This window comes from Zalophus californianus, chromosome 17 (genome assembly GCF_009762305.2).
Source record: "Zalophus californianus isolate mZalCal1 chromosome 17, mZalCal1.pri.v2, whole genome shotgun sequence".
Classification (NCBI taxonomy): Eukaryota; Metazoa; Chordata; class Mammalia; order Carnivora; family Otariidae; genus Zalophus; species Zalophus californianus.
Window position 1 is genome coordinate 54290551 of NC_045611.1, and position 19755 is coordinate 54310305.

Here is a 19755-nt window from a genome sequence, read left to right on the forward strand (position 1 = left end):
GCCCAGGCAACTCTTGCAGTTACTAGCCCAGGCTGTCTTGAGCCCCAGAGTTGGTAAGTGGCAGGAAGCCTGGGTCCTGTTGAGGAACTTCATGCCCATCCAACATCCCCCCATTTGTGTTCCTCCTTTTCTGGTCCTCCCCCTGCTCAGGAATGTCTGCATGGAGGCTGACTTCCACCAGCCCCCTCCCCTATGGTCCCTCCAGGGTCTACTACACCGAGTGATCAGACTCCTCCCCAGGCAACCCCTTATCTGAGTCCCCCAAACATCAGAACACTGTTCACCATTGGTCACCCCCAGAGCTGGCATTCTACAGGACACTGACCTCACTCGGCTTTTCCCTGACAGGGTTGGAGACCTCTAGAAAAGGAAGGATGAGAAAAATTTGAGCTGCTTTGTCTCTTAGGTTGGGGGAATGTCCTGGACATGAGATCCCAAAGAGAGGCACCAGGCATGGGAGCATTGTGTTCATTGTCTCCCAAACCTCTCTCCTCACCCCTAACCCACCTCCACACAGTAGGGAAGCACTTTGCTGATTTTGCCCTGCCCCTACACAAAAAAGCAAATAAACAAATTTTTGTTCACCTGTCACTTCTGGTCTTCCAAACTTTTTCCTATGGTTGTGAGTGAGTAGATGCAAGGAGAGGAAAGTCACCTATATGTAATTTTTTTAACCAAAATTAAAACAATACTTTAAGCAAGATTCTGCCATTTGTGTGTTTACCTTTATGTAAAAACTGCCACTTGACACGTATTTATCACCTACTATGAAATTTATCATTATTGTGTGTGAAGCAAGTCTACACTGCTTGTGAGAAATGCACATTCTTGCCTCCAAGGACTTACTTTCTATCTTGGAAACATAAATACACAGTCAAGGAAATTCATCTTCTCACCTGCTCTCTGCCCACCCCCAATATGTTTTCCACAGGGAAGAAAGAGGGAATTCTAAAACCCAAGAGTCATTTTCAGCTTCTAACCTTCCATTGGTTCCCAGTTGCCCAAGTGGAAATAGCAAAATCCTTTAAGATGAACTCAAGTAGTTACATGGTCCATCTTATTTGGCTCAGGGGGCAGGGACCAGGTTCTAATACCTAGAATGCACCACAAGCCAAAAAGCCAACACATGCACAGAGGCGCAAACAAATTTGTTTGTTTATTTTATCAAAGGAAGATTTTTTTTTTAAGGTAACATCATGACCCTCATAGATATAAAATAAACATGTGTTAAAGATTTTTTTGTTGTGGCAAAAATACACATACAATCAGATCTATCCTCCTAACAAAATTTTAAGTATACATTTGTGTTAACTATAAGTACTGTATTATACAGAGGATCTCTAGAAATTTTTCACCTTGCAGGACTGAAACTTTATACCCATTGAACAGCAACTCCCCATTTTATTTAACTCATTATGAATGAGGGAACCAGGGCAGAAATTAAAGATGCCCAAATTTATATGGAGTAAGGGAATATTGAAATGAATTTGTGAATGCATGTAAAAGTGGCTTGGTGGGGGGATTCAAGTCCCCCCACCAGCAGACAGAATGTATATGTATGTCTATGGACAAGAATTATTTGCATTGCTATTAGTTATCTATAAATTATAGCATTTAAAATAGTTCAAAGGTAATAAAATGCTGGAGTCAGATAACCCCAGAAGGGTTTGCTCTAAAGAATACATACTTTTTCATTGGAGACAGCCAGAAATCTTATTTTGCTTATTCTAAATATCCTTACAACTCTTTTTTTAAATAAAGATTTTATTTTTAAGTAATCTCTACACCCAACATGAGGCTTGAACCCACAACCCCAAGATCAAGAGTCACATGCTCCACCAACAAGCCAGCCGGGCATCCTAATATCCTTACAATTCTTAAAGTAAATATTCATTGATCACCTAATGTATGCCAAGCATTTTTCTAGCCAGAGAGGATTCAGCAGTAAATGGGAGATACAAGATCCCTTGTGAAGCTTATATTTTAATGGCAGGAGAGACAGACAAAGAATAATTAAGTAGACCATATGTTATGTTGATTTGTGATAAGGAGTTTGAAGAAAAACAAAAGAGAAAGAGACAGAGGAAATATGAAATGGATTATACTCTCCAGTATGTTGTCTACGGATATTGTCATTGAGAAATGGGCACTTATGCAGACACTACAAGCAATTCAAATACGCACACACAGAGGACACAGACATACAGACACACGTGTCCTTCAGACATACAGACACACGTGTCCTTCAAACATACAGACACACAGACACACCTCAAAATACACACAGAGAAAGTGCACACACACATACCTCAGACAGGTACACACAGGCCACAAACACAGGACACACACACATATGTACACAGACCAAAGAAATACACACACACCATAGACACACTCATACATAACTTCCACCACAGCCACAAAAGGCAAGGTGTTAGCCATTGGCTCCTCATGCTGGGAGCTTTGCCCTGGGAAGACTGGGGCCCTGGTTCTCAGGCCAAATAGACCACTAGACCAAGGTCAGCCTTACCTCAGCCCAGCCCCCAGGACCCACCGCTCAACAAATGGGAGACAGGCACGCAGGATGCAGGAGGACGGGCTCAGCCAGCAGAGAAGCCAGCTGGAGCAGAGGTCCACGGACACCGCCCTGTCCTGGGGAGAGAAGAAGTGTGCCCGGGATTAAGTAAGAGGAAGGCAGAGATCAGAGCACAGAAGAGCAGCAGATGTTTCCTCCAATCACCAAACCTGTCCCTTCCCTTCCCCTCCGTCCCTGCAGTGGCTGCCCCATCCTACAAACTGGCCACCATGTGGACTGTGTCCAGGGTGGGCCAGACCGCCTGCACAGAGCACTTGACCTGTATGAACACATCCGTCTTCTTGAAAACCCCATGCATTGGTTTACTGGGGTTAACATAACAAACTACACCGACCTGGTGCTTAACTAACAGAAGTCTGTTTTCTCACACCTCTGGAGGCCAGACGTTGTGGGCAGAACTGGTTCCTTCTGAGGCCTCTCTCCTTGGTTTGTAGGTGGCTGGCTCCCCACCCTGTGCTTATGTGGTCTCGTGTTTGTGCGTGTCTGTGTCATAATCCCTCCTCCTCCTCCTCCTTCTTCTTCTTCTTCTTCTTCTTCTTCTTCTTTTTTTTTGAAGATTTTATCTATTTATTTGACAGAGAGACACAGCGAGAGAGGGAACACAAGCAGGGGGAGTAGGGGAGGGAGAAGCAGGCTTCCCACCGAGCAGGGAGCCCAATGTGGGACTCAATCCCAGGACCCTGGGATCATGACCTGAGCCGAAGGCAGATACTTAATGACTGAGCCACCCAGGCGCCCCTGCCTATGCTTCTACCAGCTCACACTGTACCAATAGGAGCTGCTGCAGCCTGGAGTTTCTCCATCTCCTTGGGTGTTAGGGAAGTTCTGAAGAACAGAGACAGAGTCTGTCCCTTTCCCCTTTGACTCCATGGCCCTAAAAGGAGGAGATGTTCATGATGCAGGTTTCATGCTCATTGATTAATTATACATCACCTCCCTCACCTGGCATGGGGGGAACCCACCCCCATCTTTCATGCCTCAAGGTTCCCCTGCTCACCCCTGCTGTGTCCCACAACTGGAAGGACTGACCTTCTGGGGCTTCTAGAAGCTGTAATTGGCCAGGTAGTGTCTGCCTTCCTGGTAGGAACAGAGGCCACGGACAGGGACTGGGGGTGGGGGGCGGTGGATGGTGGGGACCCTATCTGGAAAGTAGGAGTGGTAAATCTTCAAGGTCCATGCTGTCATCAACAGCGTGTCAGCGCCAACTTCCTCTTCTGTGGTCAGTCACCTTTCAGACATTAGCCCTGGGCTTCCTACTTGGGCTTCCTCTCTGTCCTGTGACACAAAAGCACCATGACTCTTACCCCAAAGCTGTTGCCGCTGCTGCTGCCCCTGCTGTGGGCAGGTGAGTGGGCCGAGGGGAGGGGGCCAGGCGGGCGGGGGCTGCTGCTGACTTTTGATTCCCCACAGGGTCCCTGGCTCAGCGTTCAAGATACTGGCTGAAAGTGCTGGGGACCATGAAGGTGCAGGAGGGCCTGTGTGTGCATGTGCCCTGCAGCTTCTTCTACCCCGAACACATATACACTGACGATGATCCAGCTTATGGCTACTGGTTCCGGGAAGGGGCCAGTGCAGACCAGGATGCTCCAGTGGCCACAACCAACCCAGATCGAGAAGTGCAGGAGGAGACCCAGGGCCGATTCCACCTCCTCGGGGGCCCCCGGGACTACAACTGCTCCCTGGGCATCAGAGATGCACAGAGAAGGGACTCAGGGACATACTTCTTTAGGGTGGAGAGAGGGCCTTATGTGAAATATAGTTACATACAGAACCAGCTCTCCGTGCGTGTGACGGGTAAGGAACGGGGTCAAGGAGAGGACACATGTCCCATGCATGGGTCCTGAGGGCTCCCCGGGGCAGGGCTGGGAAGGGACCCCCCTGATCTCCATCCTGGCTGGGGAGGAGACGACTGCCCTGGGGTAGAGGCTGCTTCCAGGGGCACACTCAGGGTCCCACTCCAGGATCTCTGTCTCTCTCCTCCTCAGCTCTGACACAGATACCTGACATCCACACCCACGGGCCCCTAGAATCTGACCACCCCAAGAACATTACCTGTAGTGTGCCATGGGCCTGTAAGAGGGGGACACCCCCGACCTTCTCCTGGATCGGGGCCGCCCTCACCTCCAGGGGCTCCAAGACTCCCCACTCCTCCGTGCTCACCCTCACCCCGAGGCCCCAGGACCACGGCACCAACCTTACCTGTCGGGTGACCCTCCCTGGAGCTGGTGTGAGCACGGAGAGGACCATCCAGCTCAACGTGTCCTGTGAGTTCCAGGCCAGAACGCCAGGGTCCCTGAGGGCTGTGGGTGTTGGGGAGGGGGAGGCAGGGTCTGGAATCCTGGGAAGGAAAGAAAACACCCGACTCCACACCTTTCTCATTTCTGAAGTTTCTGGGAGAAAAGGGCCAACACCCACCTTCCTGCCTCTGAAAACAATTATGTCTATCTATCAGATGCACCCCAGAACCTGACCATCAGTGTGTTCCGAAGAGAAGGCGCAGGTAGGGTACAACCTTTCCTCTTGGGCTGGTGGTGGTGCAAGCGGCATCTGTCTCCGCCCCTCAGAGCGGAGCTGGGGTTTTAGAACTCAGGCAGGAGAAAGGCTCAGATCAGATGCGGGGACAGCAGAGGTGGGGAGCACCCCACTGGCTCCTCAGCATACAAACTGGCTTCTCCCCACCACTGAACCTGCTCTCAAGGGTATTGCATGACCTCCATGCCTGACAGGGGTGGCCGTCCTCAGTGCCCCAGCTATGTTCCCCTCCCAAACCTTGCCCCATTCCCCTCAGATCTGGACCCTTTCCACTCCTGCAATTCCCTTCCACGTTATAATGTTATTGTTTAAAACAGTAAGCATAAAATGTGTTTGGTCTGCTCAGGCTGCCATAACAAAATACCACAGACTGAGGGGCTTAAGCATCAGACATTTATTCCTCATATTTCTGGAGGCAGGTCCAACGTCAAGGGTCCAGTCAATGTGGTTCCCGGTGAGAGTTCACTCCCTGGTAAACAGCTGGTTTCTGGCGGTTTTTTTCTCTCACACAACTAAGAGAGTTCATTCTTTGGTATCTCTTCTTATAAGAGCACTAATCCAGGGACTCCTGCGTGGCTTAGTCTGTTAAGTGTCAGTCTGCCTTTGGCTCAGGTCATGATCCCAGTGTCCTAAGTTCGAGTCCTGCATCTGGCTCCTTGCTCAATGAGGAGCCTGCTTCTCCCTCTGCCTGTTGCTTCCCCTGCTTGTGTGTTCTCTCTTTCTGACAAATAAATAAATAAAATCTTTAAAAAAAAAAAGAGCACTAATACCATCCCGAGGCCCCTACTCTTTACCTAACCCTGATCACCTCCCAAAGGCCCATCTAAATATACCTCCAAATACCACCATATTGGAGGTTAGGGCTTAGACATATGATCCTGAAGGGAGCACTATCCAGTCCCCAGCAAAACCGAATAAGAATAAAATAATGTTCAGCACCTATGTACCTCCCCTCTGGGTTATTTCTCCAAATATAATCTATGCACCTACGTTTAAAGGCACACACATATGTACACACCACGCTATATACATGCTCTGCATCTTTATTATTTTTTTAATTCAAATTCCAGTTAGTGACCGTACAGTGCAATATTAGTTTCAAGTATACAATAGAGTGATTCATCACTCCCATCCATCACCTGGTGCTCATCACAAGTGCCCACCTCAGTCCCCTTTACCTGATTCCCCACTCCCCACTCCTTCCCTTTCAGTAACCATCAGTTTGTTCTGTAGAGTTAAGAGTCTGTTTCTTTATTTGTCTCTCCCTCTCTCTTTTTTGCCTTTGCTTGTTTGTTTTGTTTCTTAAATTCCCCATATGCGTGAAATCACCTGGTGTTTGTCTTTCTTCCAGCTGACTTATTTCACTTAGCTATTATTTTTTTAAAAAAGATTTATTTATTTTAAAGAGACCACACATGCGCGCACGCGCGCGCACACACACACACACACACACACACACATGCGTTGGAGCTGGGGGAGAGGCGGAGGGAGAAGGAGAGAGAGAATCTTCAGGCAGATTCCCCACTGAGCCCGGAGCCCTATGACACAGGGCTTGGCTTGATCCCAGGACCCTGAGATCAAGACCTCAGCCTAAATCAAGAGTTGATCACTTAACCGGCTGAGTCACTCAGGTGTCCCTCACTTAGCTATTATTTTTTAATAAACTTTTCATGGTGGAGTAATTTTAGGTTTACATTGTACAGAGAGGTTCCATAAAGCCCTCGTCTAGCTTTCCTTGTCTTTAAAAGTTTTAATACCACCATGATGCATTTGTCCCAACTAAGTAAGTGACATTGGTACATTACTGTCTCCATGCGTACATAGGAAAACTTCGTTCTTACTGAGGACTCCATGTCTTCCAATTAGAAGTATATTATACTGTACACGTTCTGCGTGGAGCACTGGGTGTTATGCACAAACAATGAATCATGGAACACTACATAAAAAACTAATGATATAATGTATGGTGATTAACATAACAATAAGAAAATTTTATTTTTTTTAAAGATTTTATTTATTTATTTGAGAGAGAGAATGAGAGATAGCACGAAAGGGAAGAGGGTCAGAGAGAGAAGCAGACTCCCTGCTGAGCAGGGAGCCCGACGTGGGACTCGATCCCAGGACCCCAGGATCATGACCCGAGCCGAAGGCAGTCGCTTAACCAACTGAGCCACCCAGGCGCCCCATAAGAAAATTTTAAAAAAAGAAGTATATTATACTGTAAACTACTCAATGAGTTCCCATTGGTGGAAAGCCATGGTGTTTCCAGATTGTTGTTAAGGCAAATAATACTGTAACAAATAACTTGTATAAACATTCCCCATATGTGTGCATGTGTCTAGAAAAGTCCCAAATCAAAGGGTATGTTTGTAATTTCTACATATTGCCAAATCACCTGTACGGGAGGTTGTTCTGTTTATAATCCCAACCCGCTGAACATTTTCATCCTTGCTAATATCTTTAAGTGAATTCACTGTCCTTTTAACTTGAATTATCCTTTTTTAAACAGATTGTGTATCTTTCATTATGTTTAAGAATCATTTGTATTTCTTTGTGGACTTTTCCTTAATGATTTGAAGAAGATCTTTTTACATTAAGGAAGTCAGCTGTGTGTTAGCTGAAGGGATTTATTTCCAGCCTAATAATGGCCTTTTGACTTAGCATATGGTGACTTTGTCAGACGAAAACATGGTTTTTTGAGGTGAGGTGTTGCATTGAGTGGCGTACTGAAGTTGGCTCTCACTGGCTGGCAAGAGCCAATTGTGTCCATGTTTTCCCAATTCTGCGTTCAGTGACATTTCGTTGGGTGCTTGAAATCGGCCAAGAAGGAAGTATTTATGCCAAGGAAATTGGCAAATCAGAAATTTTTTCCCTCCCCTCCCCAATGAATTGGTTGTTAAACACATACCGGTAAACCACTGTTACATGCATCAGTATTTCCTTTCACACCTCTGTCTTTCCCCAATCTATTATTATTTTTTGAATCCTCAGTAGCATCATATGTCAACACTCCCAAACATACACATTCGCTCAAGCCTTACAGACTATCTGTTCTTCCCTGAGCATGCAGGGCCATTTCGCACCCCAGCTGTAGCTGCACTTTTTGTGCCTGCCTCCAGCAATGTCCTTCCATGCCAACTCCCGGCCCCTCTCATGCTCCACTTTAAAAGCCTCTCCTCCTCCAGGAAGCCCTCCCTGACCTGACAATCTCACTGAACTCCCATCCTCAGGGTTCCCCGAGCACACTGTACTCCCATCACAAAACACATCATGCTGCTTGATGACACCTGATTCTGGGTGTCTCGCTCACAAGACTGTGGACTCTCAGACACAACTAAATTAGACAGGTCTTAGTGAACTTAGTGAAAGACAGAATGCACCTGGGCCTCTTGCAAAGGCTGTGGTGCCTGTTCTCAGCCCTGTGCCCTTCGGCTGTCCGAATGATCATGCGGTGGAAGAGAAGAAACAGATTTACATGATGTGAGGAAAAGAGAGACAGAGAGAGACAGAGAGACAGAGAGAGAATACCCCTAGTGAGGGCCAGGGCTTAGCTTTCTTTCTGTCTTTCCAGGACCTGAGGCTCTGGGCAACGGTTCGTCTCTCCCAGTCCAGGAGGGCCAGCCCCTGCACCTGGTCTGCACTGAGGACAGCAACCCTTCTGCTAGGGTGAGCTGGACCCGGGGTAGCCTGACCCTGCAGCCCTCACAACCCTCAAATCCTGGGGTCCTGGAGTTGCCCCGGGTGGAACTGGGGGACCATGGGAGATACGTCTGCAGAGCTCAGCACCTGTTGGGGTCCCTGGAAGCGTCCCTGAGCCTCCTTGTGAAGAGTGAGTTGAAACACACCTGGGAAGAATGCCTGGGCCCTGGGGAGGGGGGCTTCCTCTGATACTCTGTTGTCTTCCCACAGACCCCCCGAAGCTGTTTGCTCCCTCCTGCTCCTGGGAGGGTGAGGACTTGCACTGCCACTGCTCTGCTCAATCCCAGCTGCCCCCCTCTCTGCGCTGGCGGCTGGGGGAGGGGCTGCTGGAGGGGAACCACAGCAACGCCTCCTGGACCATCACCTTCAGCTCTGCGGGGCCCTGGGCCAACAGCTCCCTGAGCCTCAGAGGGCCGCTGGGCTCCAGCCTCAGACTCAGCTGTGAGGCCCGGAATGCCCACGGAAAACAGAGCATGGCTATCCTGGTGCTGCCAGGTCAGGGAGGTATGAAGGGTGATGCCCAGGGAAGGGGGCGCATGAACCAGGACCCTAGAAGACATTGAGGAGAGAAGTGGTTCTGACTCAGGCAAAGGGGCACTAGAGGTCAGAGTCATCTGTAGGTTGGCGGGGGGAGGGGTTGAGGAAGGGGCCAGGGAAACAGAAGGCTGGGATCACATAGAGGGGTAGGGGACAAAGGAGCCAGTCCTGGGTAGAAGTGGGCACACCCCTGGGTCATGGGTTCCAGAAGGCTGGATGCTCAGGTGCCAGCTTGGTGGGGCTGGAGTTTACCCCAGGTCTCTTACCTGCAGGGAGACCAGGGTCCAGGACAGGTGTGATTCAGGGGGCCATCTGGGGAGCTGGAGTCACAGCCCTGCTTGCTCTCTGTCTCTGCCTTATCGTCTTCTTCGCGTGAGTGGTGGCCCTGGTTTGGGTGAAGGCCTCATGGGGTTGGGCAGGGAGGGGACTCAAAGAATCTCCCAAACTCAAAGCCCAGAGCTGAAGAAACCTGACGAGGTGATGCAGCCAGGGAAGAGTACAATTCGTCCAACAGGCATCAGGAATCTAGCCTCCTGACATGGAGGCCGGGAGTGGTCTCTTCCCCACAAGGGGTTCCCACTGTCAGGAAGGAGGGAGCATGCGTTCTCCTCCTGGTGTCTGCAGCCAAACATCAGCCTTCATGCCCTGCCTCAGTCAGTCATCCTTCCAGGCTCCCAGCAGCGAGCAGCCAGACTGAAAGGCCCTGATCTCTCCCCTCAGAGTGAAGACCTACAGGCAGAAATCCAGCCAGAAAGCATTGCGCAGGGATGGCGTCCATCCGGCCTTGAAGACAGTCTCCCAGGTGAGTGGCCTTTCTATCTGGCGTCCCACCTGGACACCTCTCCTGGGATAGACCATGGGGCGGCTCACTCAGCATGCCAAAAGATGAGTCCCTCACCGACCCCCCCAAATTTGGCTGCACTCAACTCAGAGACCCCAGAGTCACATTTTCCTCTCCCCTCTCCTCCATCCACCAGAGCCAGGGATGGACCAAGTCCCACCCATTTCCCTTTTTAGCAAAGCTTTTTTTCCATTTAGTCCCTTCTCTGCTGAGCCCTCACTGTCTCCCTGCTGGGCCACTGGCCTCACCTCCACAACTCCACCTCTCCACCTCTCCTCCCAAGATTTGGGCAAGAAATTCCCCAAACACCTGTAACCCCTGTGCTTTCTCCCCACTGTCTAGATTAGCATGGTTCAACAGAAAGATAATGTGAGCCACATACATAGCTTAAAATTTACTAATGGCCACATTTAAAATGTAGAAAGAAGCATGAGATCAATTTTAATGTATTATATTATTTAACCCAATATATTCAAAATATCATTTCACCATCATATCATCAAGAATCAATGTACAGATTATTAATGAGATAGTCTGCATTCTTCCTTTGTTTTCTTCTTCTTTTTGCACTAAGTCTTTGAAATCCAGGGTTTATTTCATACTCATGGCACACCTCTGCTCAGAATTGCCATGTTTCATGTACTCAGTAGCCACATGTGCCTAGGAGCTACCATATTAGACACGTAGTCCACTTTCCCTGGTTCGGTGTTCTGTGACCGGTCCCTTGCCAAGTCCTCCAGCCCACTTCCTGCCCCTGCCCACAAAATTAGCTTCTGAAGCCCCTGCCCACAAAATTATCCCCAGGCAGGGCTCGTTCTGTGTGACTTTGCGCCTTTGCATGCATGATTTCCTCTGACCCTCCCCATTTGCATTGGCCAGACCCCTAATCACTTTTCATACTCCAGTTTAAATATTCCCCTGCCCTATGCAGGCAGACTGTCATCATGCCTCCCTGTAATAATCACAGGCCTGTCTCCAGTACTCTGGGAGCCCCTGGGTGGATGCTGCTTCTGTGCGTCAGATCACAAATAGCAATTAGATCATTTGCATGTATGTGTGTGTATGTGAGACAATTTGATACTGTCTCCTTGCCCTGATAGGCTGTCTGAGGTCAGAGGTCATGTGTGCTGAAGAGTTTCTTGACCTTGCTTACTCTGTTTTCGCATGTGTAAAATGGGGATAACAGTTATATCATCCAGAGGGGAGTGGGGGGAGTTGTAAGGATTCAATGCCATTATGATGAAAATGTGTTAAAGATACAAATGAATGAATGAGTGAATGAATGAATGGATGGATGGATGCTCAGGAAATGGGCATGAAGTGGATAAATGGGTAAGTGCCACGCAGCCCCCACTTCTCTTCTCCAGACTCAAAGGCCAGCTCCAGTGCCTTTCCTTCATTCCACTCAGGATCACCTGAGCAAACCCCGGTCAGACAGGTTCTCAGACCCCTTGCCCCCAGCTGGGGCCACCTCCCCCTCTGAGAAGGAGCAGGAGCCCCACTACGCCAACCTCAGCTTTCACAGGCTGAAACCACAGAACTTTCAGGACCAGGAGACCACTGAGTATGCAGAGATCAAGATCCAGAAATGACGACCCCAACCCGCCCCCTGCCTCCAGGAGGGCTAGCTCTGACTGGAGCCTGGACAGGACATCTCTGAAGAAATGTATGTCAGACTTTGATTCCTTAGAAGTTGACAGCCCTCTGAGCCAAAGTTTATAAATGGGAATGTGACGCTCCTTGGAATGGCTGAAAGTCACAGACTCCTGTGTTCAAACATCAGGCAAGCCACTTCACCTCCCCCATGCCTTCCTGTGTTCCTTCCTCTGTAAAATGGGGGATAATATTCATCGGGCACATTGTCCAGTGGGAAAAAACGCATCATTGGCGTTGTTAAGTACATCCTTATGTGTTAAGTTTACCTCAGGATGGAGGGAGATATCAACGTTTGAGCATGTATTATTTTGTCTTTTGTTTTCTTTTCTCTTTTTTGGGGGGAGGTGTCATGTATTATTTTTAAAAGTAAATCTATTTCTAAATGTAACTCTCTGGCAGGAGTAGGTATTTCTCAATACATGTATCTAACAAAGGATTCATCCACAGTAAAAAAAGAATACATAAGGATCTTCCGAAAATCAGTTTAAAAAAAAGGCAGACAACCCAAAAAAGCGAAATATTCAAAGGGCCCATAGGCATATTGAAAGGTGGGTAACGTCAGTAGTTGTCAAGGAAATGTGAGTAAAGACTCCAATGCTGGGCCACTGAAAGGCCACCACATTGGCTAAAATAATAAAAACAATTATCAAGAATATCAAGTGTTGAAGACATTACACTAAGTGAAATAAGCCATCACCAAAAGACAAATACTGCATGATTCCAGTTATACCAAGTATCTAAGGTAATCAAATTTTTAAAACAGAAGGTAGAGGGGGCCCCAGGGAAGGGGAAGTAGGAAGGTGCTTCTCAGTAGATAGAGTTTCAGTTCTGCAAGATGAAGATTTCCTAGAGCTTAATGATGTGCATGTAGTTAACACTACCGTACCACACACTTAAAAATATTTAAGATGGTAAATTTTATGTTTTTTTTTTACCACAAAAAAAGAGTAATATATAGTGGTTACCAAGGGGTTGGGGGGTTGGAGGAGTGGATGGACAGTTAATATTTAATGGGTACAGAATTTCATCCATCTAGGGAATGGATGATGGCGATGGTTGCCCAATGTGAATGCACTTAATTCCACTAATTGTACACTTAAAACAGTAAATTTTATGTTATACTTTGCCACAACAAAATTTTTTTCTTAAAGAATATCAAGTATGCTTCAGTAGCACATATCCTAAAATTGGAAAGATACAGAGAAAATTAACATGACCCCTGTGCAAGAATATCAAGTGTTGGTGAAGATGTGGAGCATCTGGAACTCTCATACATTGCTGGGGGTGGGGGGGAGTGAGAATTGGTACAACCCCCTTGGAAAAATGTTTGTCACTCTCTACTAACACTGAGCACGGAGCCAGCAATTTCACTCCAAGGTGTGTATCCGACAGAAGTGCATACAAATGTTCACCAAATGTGTACGAGAATGTTCATGGCAGCCATGGTTGCCATGAAAAAATGGAACCTGCCCAAATGCCCATAACAGTAAGACAGATAGACAGACTGCAGAGTATTCATGCAATGGAAGAAGCAAATAGCAACTTTGTACAACATGTAAGAATCTTACAAGCATAATGTGAAAGAATCTAGACACAAGAGTCCTCACTATGTGACATCTTTGATGTAAGGTTTAGAAACAGACAAAACTAATCTTTGGTATTAGAAGTCTAGATACTGATTACCATTGGGGGGTAGTGACAGGAAGGGGCCAGTGAGGACGTCCTGGGGTCTTTTGGTAAAGATCTGTATCTTGATCTGTGTCCTAACTGCTCCGATGTGGTCACTCTCTGAAAGATATTTTAGTAAAACATTTGTGATTTGTGCCCTTTTCTGTATGAAAAGTACTCTTTAACAAAATTTATATTAAGATTTTTTAAAAAGATGGGGCACCTGGGTGGTTCATTCAGTTAAGTGTAGGACTCTTGGTTTCCACTCAGGTCATGAACTCAGGGTTGGGACCAAGCCCAGCGCCAGGCTCAGGGGAGTCTGCTTCTCTTCCTTTCTCTCTCCCTCTGCCCACCCCAATTCGCATGTGCGCTCTCTCTTAAATAAATAAATAAAATCATTTTTTAAAAAAGATTTTTAAAAGATTATCTTGTAATTATCTAACTCTGATTTCCACCAGACCATAAGCTCCCCCAGGGCAGGGACTATGTCCGGCCCTGTGTTTTCAGAGCCCAGTCTTGGACACAGCCCATGAAGTGGGCTCAGGAAACCTTTGAAATGCCTTGCACTTTGAATGCAAGGGGACGACATGCCTGGGCGCTGCTGGGGCCTCCAGCTCATATCTCTAGCCCAGGGCTCTCTCCTGGACTCTAAATCCCTATGTCTTCTTAGACATGTCTCCCTGAAGGACCACAGGCTCCTCACTTTCAATGCATCCCAAACTGGCTCCATGTCTCCCCTCAAGTCTGGTTCTCCCCTTGGTTCTCCATCCAGGATATGGGAATGTTCCACAGGGCATGCCACCTGATACCCACCATCTTGGCAAGGAGAGCGTCATGCTCCCATGCCTCCATTAACTGCAGCTTCCCACCAGAGCACAATTTCTGGTTGGTACTCACCAGGCTCTTGTGAAACAGACCTTTTCCTCTTCTCCAATCTCATAGACACTGGTTTACACTCCTTTCTGGCTGTTCCTCTAAGAGGACACTATCTGAACCACTTCCTGAATCTGGTGAGTCTGCATCTTTTCCTCCCCCACTGGAGGCCATGAGGCCCCCTTGGACACGGTATAATGTGCCCCAAGGAGCAACTACCAGGTCCAGTAGTACTCAAGGCTCAACTTCCAGCATGAAGCCTTCTTGCCCCCCTTCCTGCTATCCTGGGGAAGACTCTGGAATTCCCTCCTCTGGAACCCCACAGATCCTGTTCATCTCTCCACCATAGCTTTAATCACTGGGTCTAGAGACCATCTAAGTGGTCTTTGTGAAGCCCCTTCATAATACCTAAAAGGCGGAAACAACCCAAATGTCCATCAAAGGATGAATGGGTAAACAAAATGTGGTCTATCCATATAACAGAATATTATTCAGTCATAAAAAAGGCTGAAGCCGATACATACAACATACACGAACCTCAAAAATATGCTAAGTGAAGTACTCCAGACACAAAGGTCACTTATTGTATGATTCCATTTATATGAAATATGTAAAATAGGTAAATTCATAGAGACAGAAAGCAGATTACGGGCTGCCAGGGACTGTGGAAAGGGTGACTGTTTTATGGGTGTAGGGTTTCTTTTTGGGGTGATGAAAATGTTCTAGAATCAGATAGAGGTGGTAGTTATACAACGTTGTGGATGTACTAAATGCCACTAAATCGTTCACTTTAAAATCATCGATTTTATGTTACATGAATTTCCCCTTAATTAAAAAAATAATAATTTAAGTTCTTCAAAGTCATTCAGGATTCAAACACCCACTTCACCACTTAACCTGTTGCTGCCTCCACTTGCTTCTCCCTCAAATGAGGATAACAACATTCCCTAGCTCATCTGGTGGTTTTGAAAATGCACTGACCTAATGCACACAGGGAGGCTCTGTGCCCAGTGTGTGGTGAGCAGCTCTTGGATCCTGGTCAAAGGGCACTCAGTCAAGGACCAAACTCTGCCCAGGTAATCATTCAACTGGTCGAATGACCTCTAGGCTTCAACCTGTAGACACATGTCAGTTTCTCCACTGCACCTAATCAAGTGGGTGACCAACCCTGTGGTCCCAAGGAAAGGCCATTAATGTGCAAGCGAGCAAAGGAGAAGTATAAGGTCTATTTCAATTCTTCACATCCAGGGTTTTGTTTCACTTCCCCCTCTCTTATCGCCCATTCCCATGAGTCACCAAGTTCCTGATCTGCCCCCTCTTTTGCATGCCCAGATCAGGTCTCACTTGACCTTTCTTCCCTAGGTCCATTAAAACAGCTACCTCCCCAGCCTCCAGGCTCCCCATCAGCCCATCTGTCCCTTCCCTGCTAAACACCCTTCTATGCCTGCCCCTCTCCCTCCAGATGAGGGGCCAGTTCCAGGGAGAGCTACTCAGGAATTTCCACAATCTCACTGTCACCTGCCTCATCCCTTTCTCTCAGCCACCATCCCTCACACACCTCAGCCACATCCTTGCCACTCCTGGAACATCCCAAGCTCTGTTGTGCTCTCCTTGCTTCGTTCGCATGGTTTCATCAAACTGTGATAGTGTCTCCTTTCTCCATCTTTATGGCACATACTTATCCTTTGAGAACCAGCTCAAATCCACCTCCTCAGACAAGCTGCATTCCCTATCTGACACCCCCCGCCCCAGCTCTGCAGTTTCCCATGCATTGGATTAGGGCATGGCTTAACAACCTCAGTGCTATTGATATTTGGGCATAAGGCGCTGAATGATTCTTCATGGTGGGGGGGGGGGGCTGTCCTGTGCACAGTAGGATGTTAAGTAGGGCGTTGGCCTTTTCCCACAAGATGCCAGGGGCTTCCCCTACCCATATTTGACTATCAGAAATATCTCCAGACATTGCCAAATGTCCGTGGAGGGGGAGATGGTGCACAAAGCTCCCCGGTTGAGAACCACTGGGTTAGGACCACCCTCATTTGCACTCACACAGATACTTCAACAGAATGGCCAAGTTTCTCTAGTTCTTCTTTTCAAGGTTACCACAAACACCACTTCACTCCTGGTCAGTTACAAGACAATTAAGTACATTTCCGCTCCTTTGCATCACATTCATGAAGGAAGCCTTGAGAAATCCCTACTTTTCTCCCCATTTCTTCATTCTCCAAATTTTTACTGCATGCCTATTTTATTCTGGGAACTTCAAGGGGAAGAAGATACAGTTTCTGCCTCAGAAGAGCTCAAGTTCATCAGTGGGGTTCAGAGAAGGGACAGAAATACACAACCTATTAAAACACAGTGTGATGAGCCTCCTCTAAGATGGGCATAAGATATTAAACAGATAAGTAGAGCCCATGGTCTGAGGACACAAGGGTGAAAGCTCTGACCTCTGCCTCAGGGGTGGGAAGAGGGTTAGAAAAGGCTTTTGAGGGGAAACTCCTTTCAAGCTCCACTTTGAGGGGCAAGCAGGAGTTAGCCAAGCTGAGGAGAGGAAAAGGAGCCCAGGGAGTGATAACATCAGGTACAAAGCAAGGATGTGGGAGTTGACTTGGTAGCTTTTGGGGCAAGGACAGTCAGTCTGCAATAGATGGAACCTGAGGTAAAGGACACAAGGTTAATTTTCCCCCTGGAAACTCTGGCTGGCATCTGCTCTCCAAGGCCCCCTTGTAGCCAGGCTGAGGAGGCTGGGCTTCACCCTTCAGTCTGCCACATAAAAAAAATGAATGGATTTAAATAGAGACTTTGTTCAAAAGGATTATTGCAATAAAAAAGGAGGGTTATTGCAATAGGGGAAGGAGGACTCCTCTTGCCACAGAACAAGTCTGAATAAATCTGAAAAGTTGGAAATTATGCAGAGCATCTTTTCTGATCACAGTGGAATGAAACTAGAAATTGATGACAAGAAGGGAAACTAGAAAACTCACAAATATGTGGAAATAAAAAACATGCTCCTAAACAACCAGGGGGTCAAAGAAGAAATCGCAGGGAAAACTAGAAAATACCTCAGGCAAATGAAAACTAAAACATGGCATACCAAAATTCATGGGATGCAGTGAAACCAGTGCTCAGGGAGAAATGTAAAGTTGTAAATGCTTACCTTAAAAAAGAAGAAATATTTAAAATAAACCATCTAACTTCACATATTAAGGAACTAGACGAAGAAGAATAAACTAAACCTAAAGTTAGCAGAAGGATCAAAATAAAAAGATTAAAATGAAGATGATTGAAAGAGAATGAAACAACAATAGAGACAATCAACAAGACCAAAAGTTGGTTCTTTGAAAAAGATTAGCAAAATTGGCCTATGTTTAAGCTAGATCAACTAAGAAAGAAAAAGACTCAAATTACAAAATGAGGAATAAAAGTGAGGACATTACTACTGATTCTATCAAAATAAAAAAGATAATAAAAGCATACTATGAACAATTGTACACCAACAATTGGGTAACCTAGATAAATGAACACATTCCTAGAAACACAAAATCTAGCAAGATTCAATCATGAAGAAATAGAAATCTGATAGACCTATAACTAGTAAGATTGAATCAGTAATCAAAAATCTCCCAACAAAGAAAAGCCCAGGACCAGATGGTTTCATGGGTGAATTCTACCAAACATTTAAAGAAGAATTAGGGATGCCTGACTGGCTCAGTTGGTAGAGCATGTGACCCTTGATCTTGGGGTTCTAAGTTTGAGACCCACATTGGCTGTAGAGATTACTTAAAAATAAAACCTTTAGAAAAAAATAATAAAGAAGAATTAATACCACCCCTTCTCAAACTCTTCCAAAAAGATCAAAAAGGAAGGAATATTTCCTAACTCATTCAATGAGGCCAAATTTATCCGGATACCAAAGCCAGAAAAGACATTATAAGAAAATGAAACTACAGACCAATATCCTTTAGATATGACAACAAACACAGGCAACAAAAGAAAAAGGAGATAAATTGAACTTCATCAGAACTGAACATTTTTGAGCTTCTAATGACACCTTTAACATTGTGAAATAGGACTCACAGAATGGGAGGAAACATTTGCAAACCAGATATCTGATAAAGGATTAACATCCACAATATAGAAAGAGGTCCTACAACTCAACAAAAAATATGATAACCCAATTTTTTAAATGGTGAAGGACTTGAATAGACATTTCTTCAAAGAAGATATATAAATGGGCAGTAAACACATGAAAAGATGCTCAATATCACTAGTCATGAGGGAAATGCAAATCAAGATCAGAATGAGATACCATTTCATACCCATTAGGATGGCCATTATCAAAACCAGAAAAAATAAGGTTGATAAAGTTGTGGAGAAATTGGGACCTTTGTGCATTGCTGATGAGAATGTAAAATGCTGCAGCCACTGTGGAAAACAGTACGGAATTTCCTCAAAAAATTAAACATAGAATTATCATATATCCAGTAATTCCACACTGGGTATTTACCCAAAGGAAAAAAAAACCCACTAATTCAAAAACATATATACACCCCTACGCTTACTGCAACATTATTTATAATAGCTCAGATGTGTAGGTAACCCAAGTGTCCATTGATAGATGAATGGATAAAAAGGCTGTGGTACGTGTATACAATGGGACATTACTCAGCCATAGAAAAGGATGAGATTTTGCCATTTGCAACAACATGGATGGACATGGAGGTTACAGTGCTAAGTGAAATAAGTCAGACATAGACAAATACCATATGATTTCACTCATATGTGGAATTTAAGAAACAAAACAAATGAGTAAACAAAGAAAAAAAGACAAAAAATACAGTTTTAAATACTGAGAACAAACTGGTGGTTGCAGGAGGGGAGGTGATGGGGGGGATGAGTGAAATAGAGAATGGGGATTAAAATATACAGTTAGGGGGCGCCTGGGTGGCTCAGTCGATTAAGCATCTGCCTTTGGCTCAGGTCATTATCCCAGGTTCCTGGGATCGAGCCCCGCATGGTGCTCCCTGCTCTGCGGGAAGCCTGCTTCTCCCCCTCGCACTCCCCCTGCTTGTGTTCCCTCTCTCTCTGTCTCTCTCTCTCTCTCTGTCAATTAAATAAATAAAATCTTTAAAAAAATTTAAAAAATAATAAAATATACAGGTAGGGTGATGAGTACTGAGTACGTATAGAATTGTTGAACAACTATATTGTGCTCCTAAAACTAATATATCATTGTATGTTGATTAAACTTCAATTAAAAAAAAACATAAAAATAACATTACCCCTCAGGGATGTGCAATTAAAACTACAATAAAGTATCACTACACAAACACCAGAACGGCTAAAATTAAAG

The 19755-nt window shown here is 45.9% G+C and overlaps 1 protein-coding gene and 1 non-coding gene across 2 annotated transcripts; both read left to right on the forward strand.

Moving 5' to 3' along the window:
- The first annotated feature begins 3840 nt into the window (after positions 1-3840).
- LOC113936570 (sialic acid-binding Ig-like lectin 13) lies at positions 3841-13893 on the forward strand. The gene is made up of 9 exons (XM_027619933.2): positions 3841-3941; positions 4007-4390; positions 4582-4860; positions 5049-5096; positions 8700-8957; positions 9038-9331; positions 9637-9736; positions 10085-10166; positions 11573-13893. Exons 1-9 carry the CDS (start codon positions 3890-3892, stop codon positions 11795-11797), a joined length of 1722 nt encoding a protein of 573 aa, XP_027475734.1. The 5' UTR covers positions 3841-3889; the 3' UTR covers positions 11798-13893.
- On the forward strand, positions 13023-13126 carry LOC113936832. Its single transcript, XR_003524390.1, has one exon. It is a non-coding gene; the product is annotated as a U6 spliceosomal RNA (small nuclear RNA).
- Positions 13894-19755: the final 5862 nt, after the last annotated feature.

What these genes read in the sequence shown, in the direction of transcription:
- LOC113936570 (XM_027619933.2), top strand. Translation starts at nt 3,890, where the DNA reads ATGACTCTTACCCCAAAGCTGTTGCCGCTGCTGCTGCCCCTGCTGTGG. An exon ending in GCTCTCCGTGCGTGTGACGG is followed by an intron (nt 4,391 to 4,581) that starts GTAAGGAACGGG and finishes TCTCCTCCTCAG; the next exon opens with CTCTGACACAGATACCTGAC. An exon ending in TGCCTTATCGTCTTCTTCGC is followed by an intron (nt 9,737 to 10,084) that starts GTGAGTGGTGGC and finishes CTCTCCCCTCAG; the next exon opens with AGTGAAGACCTACAGGCAGA.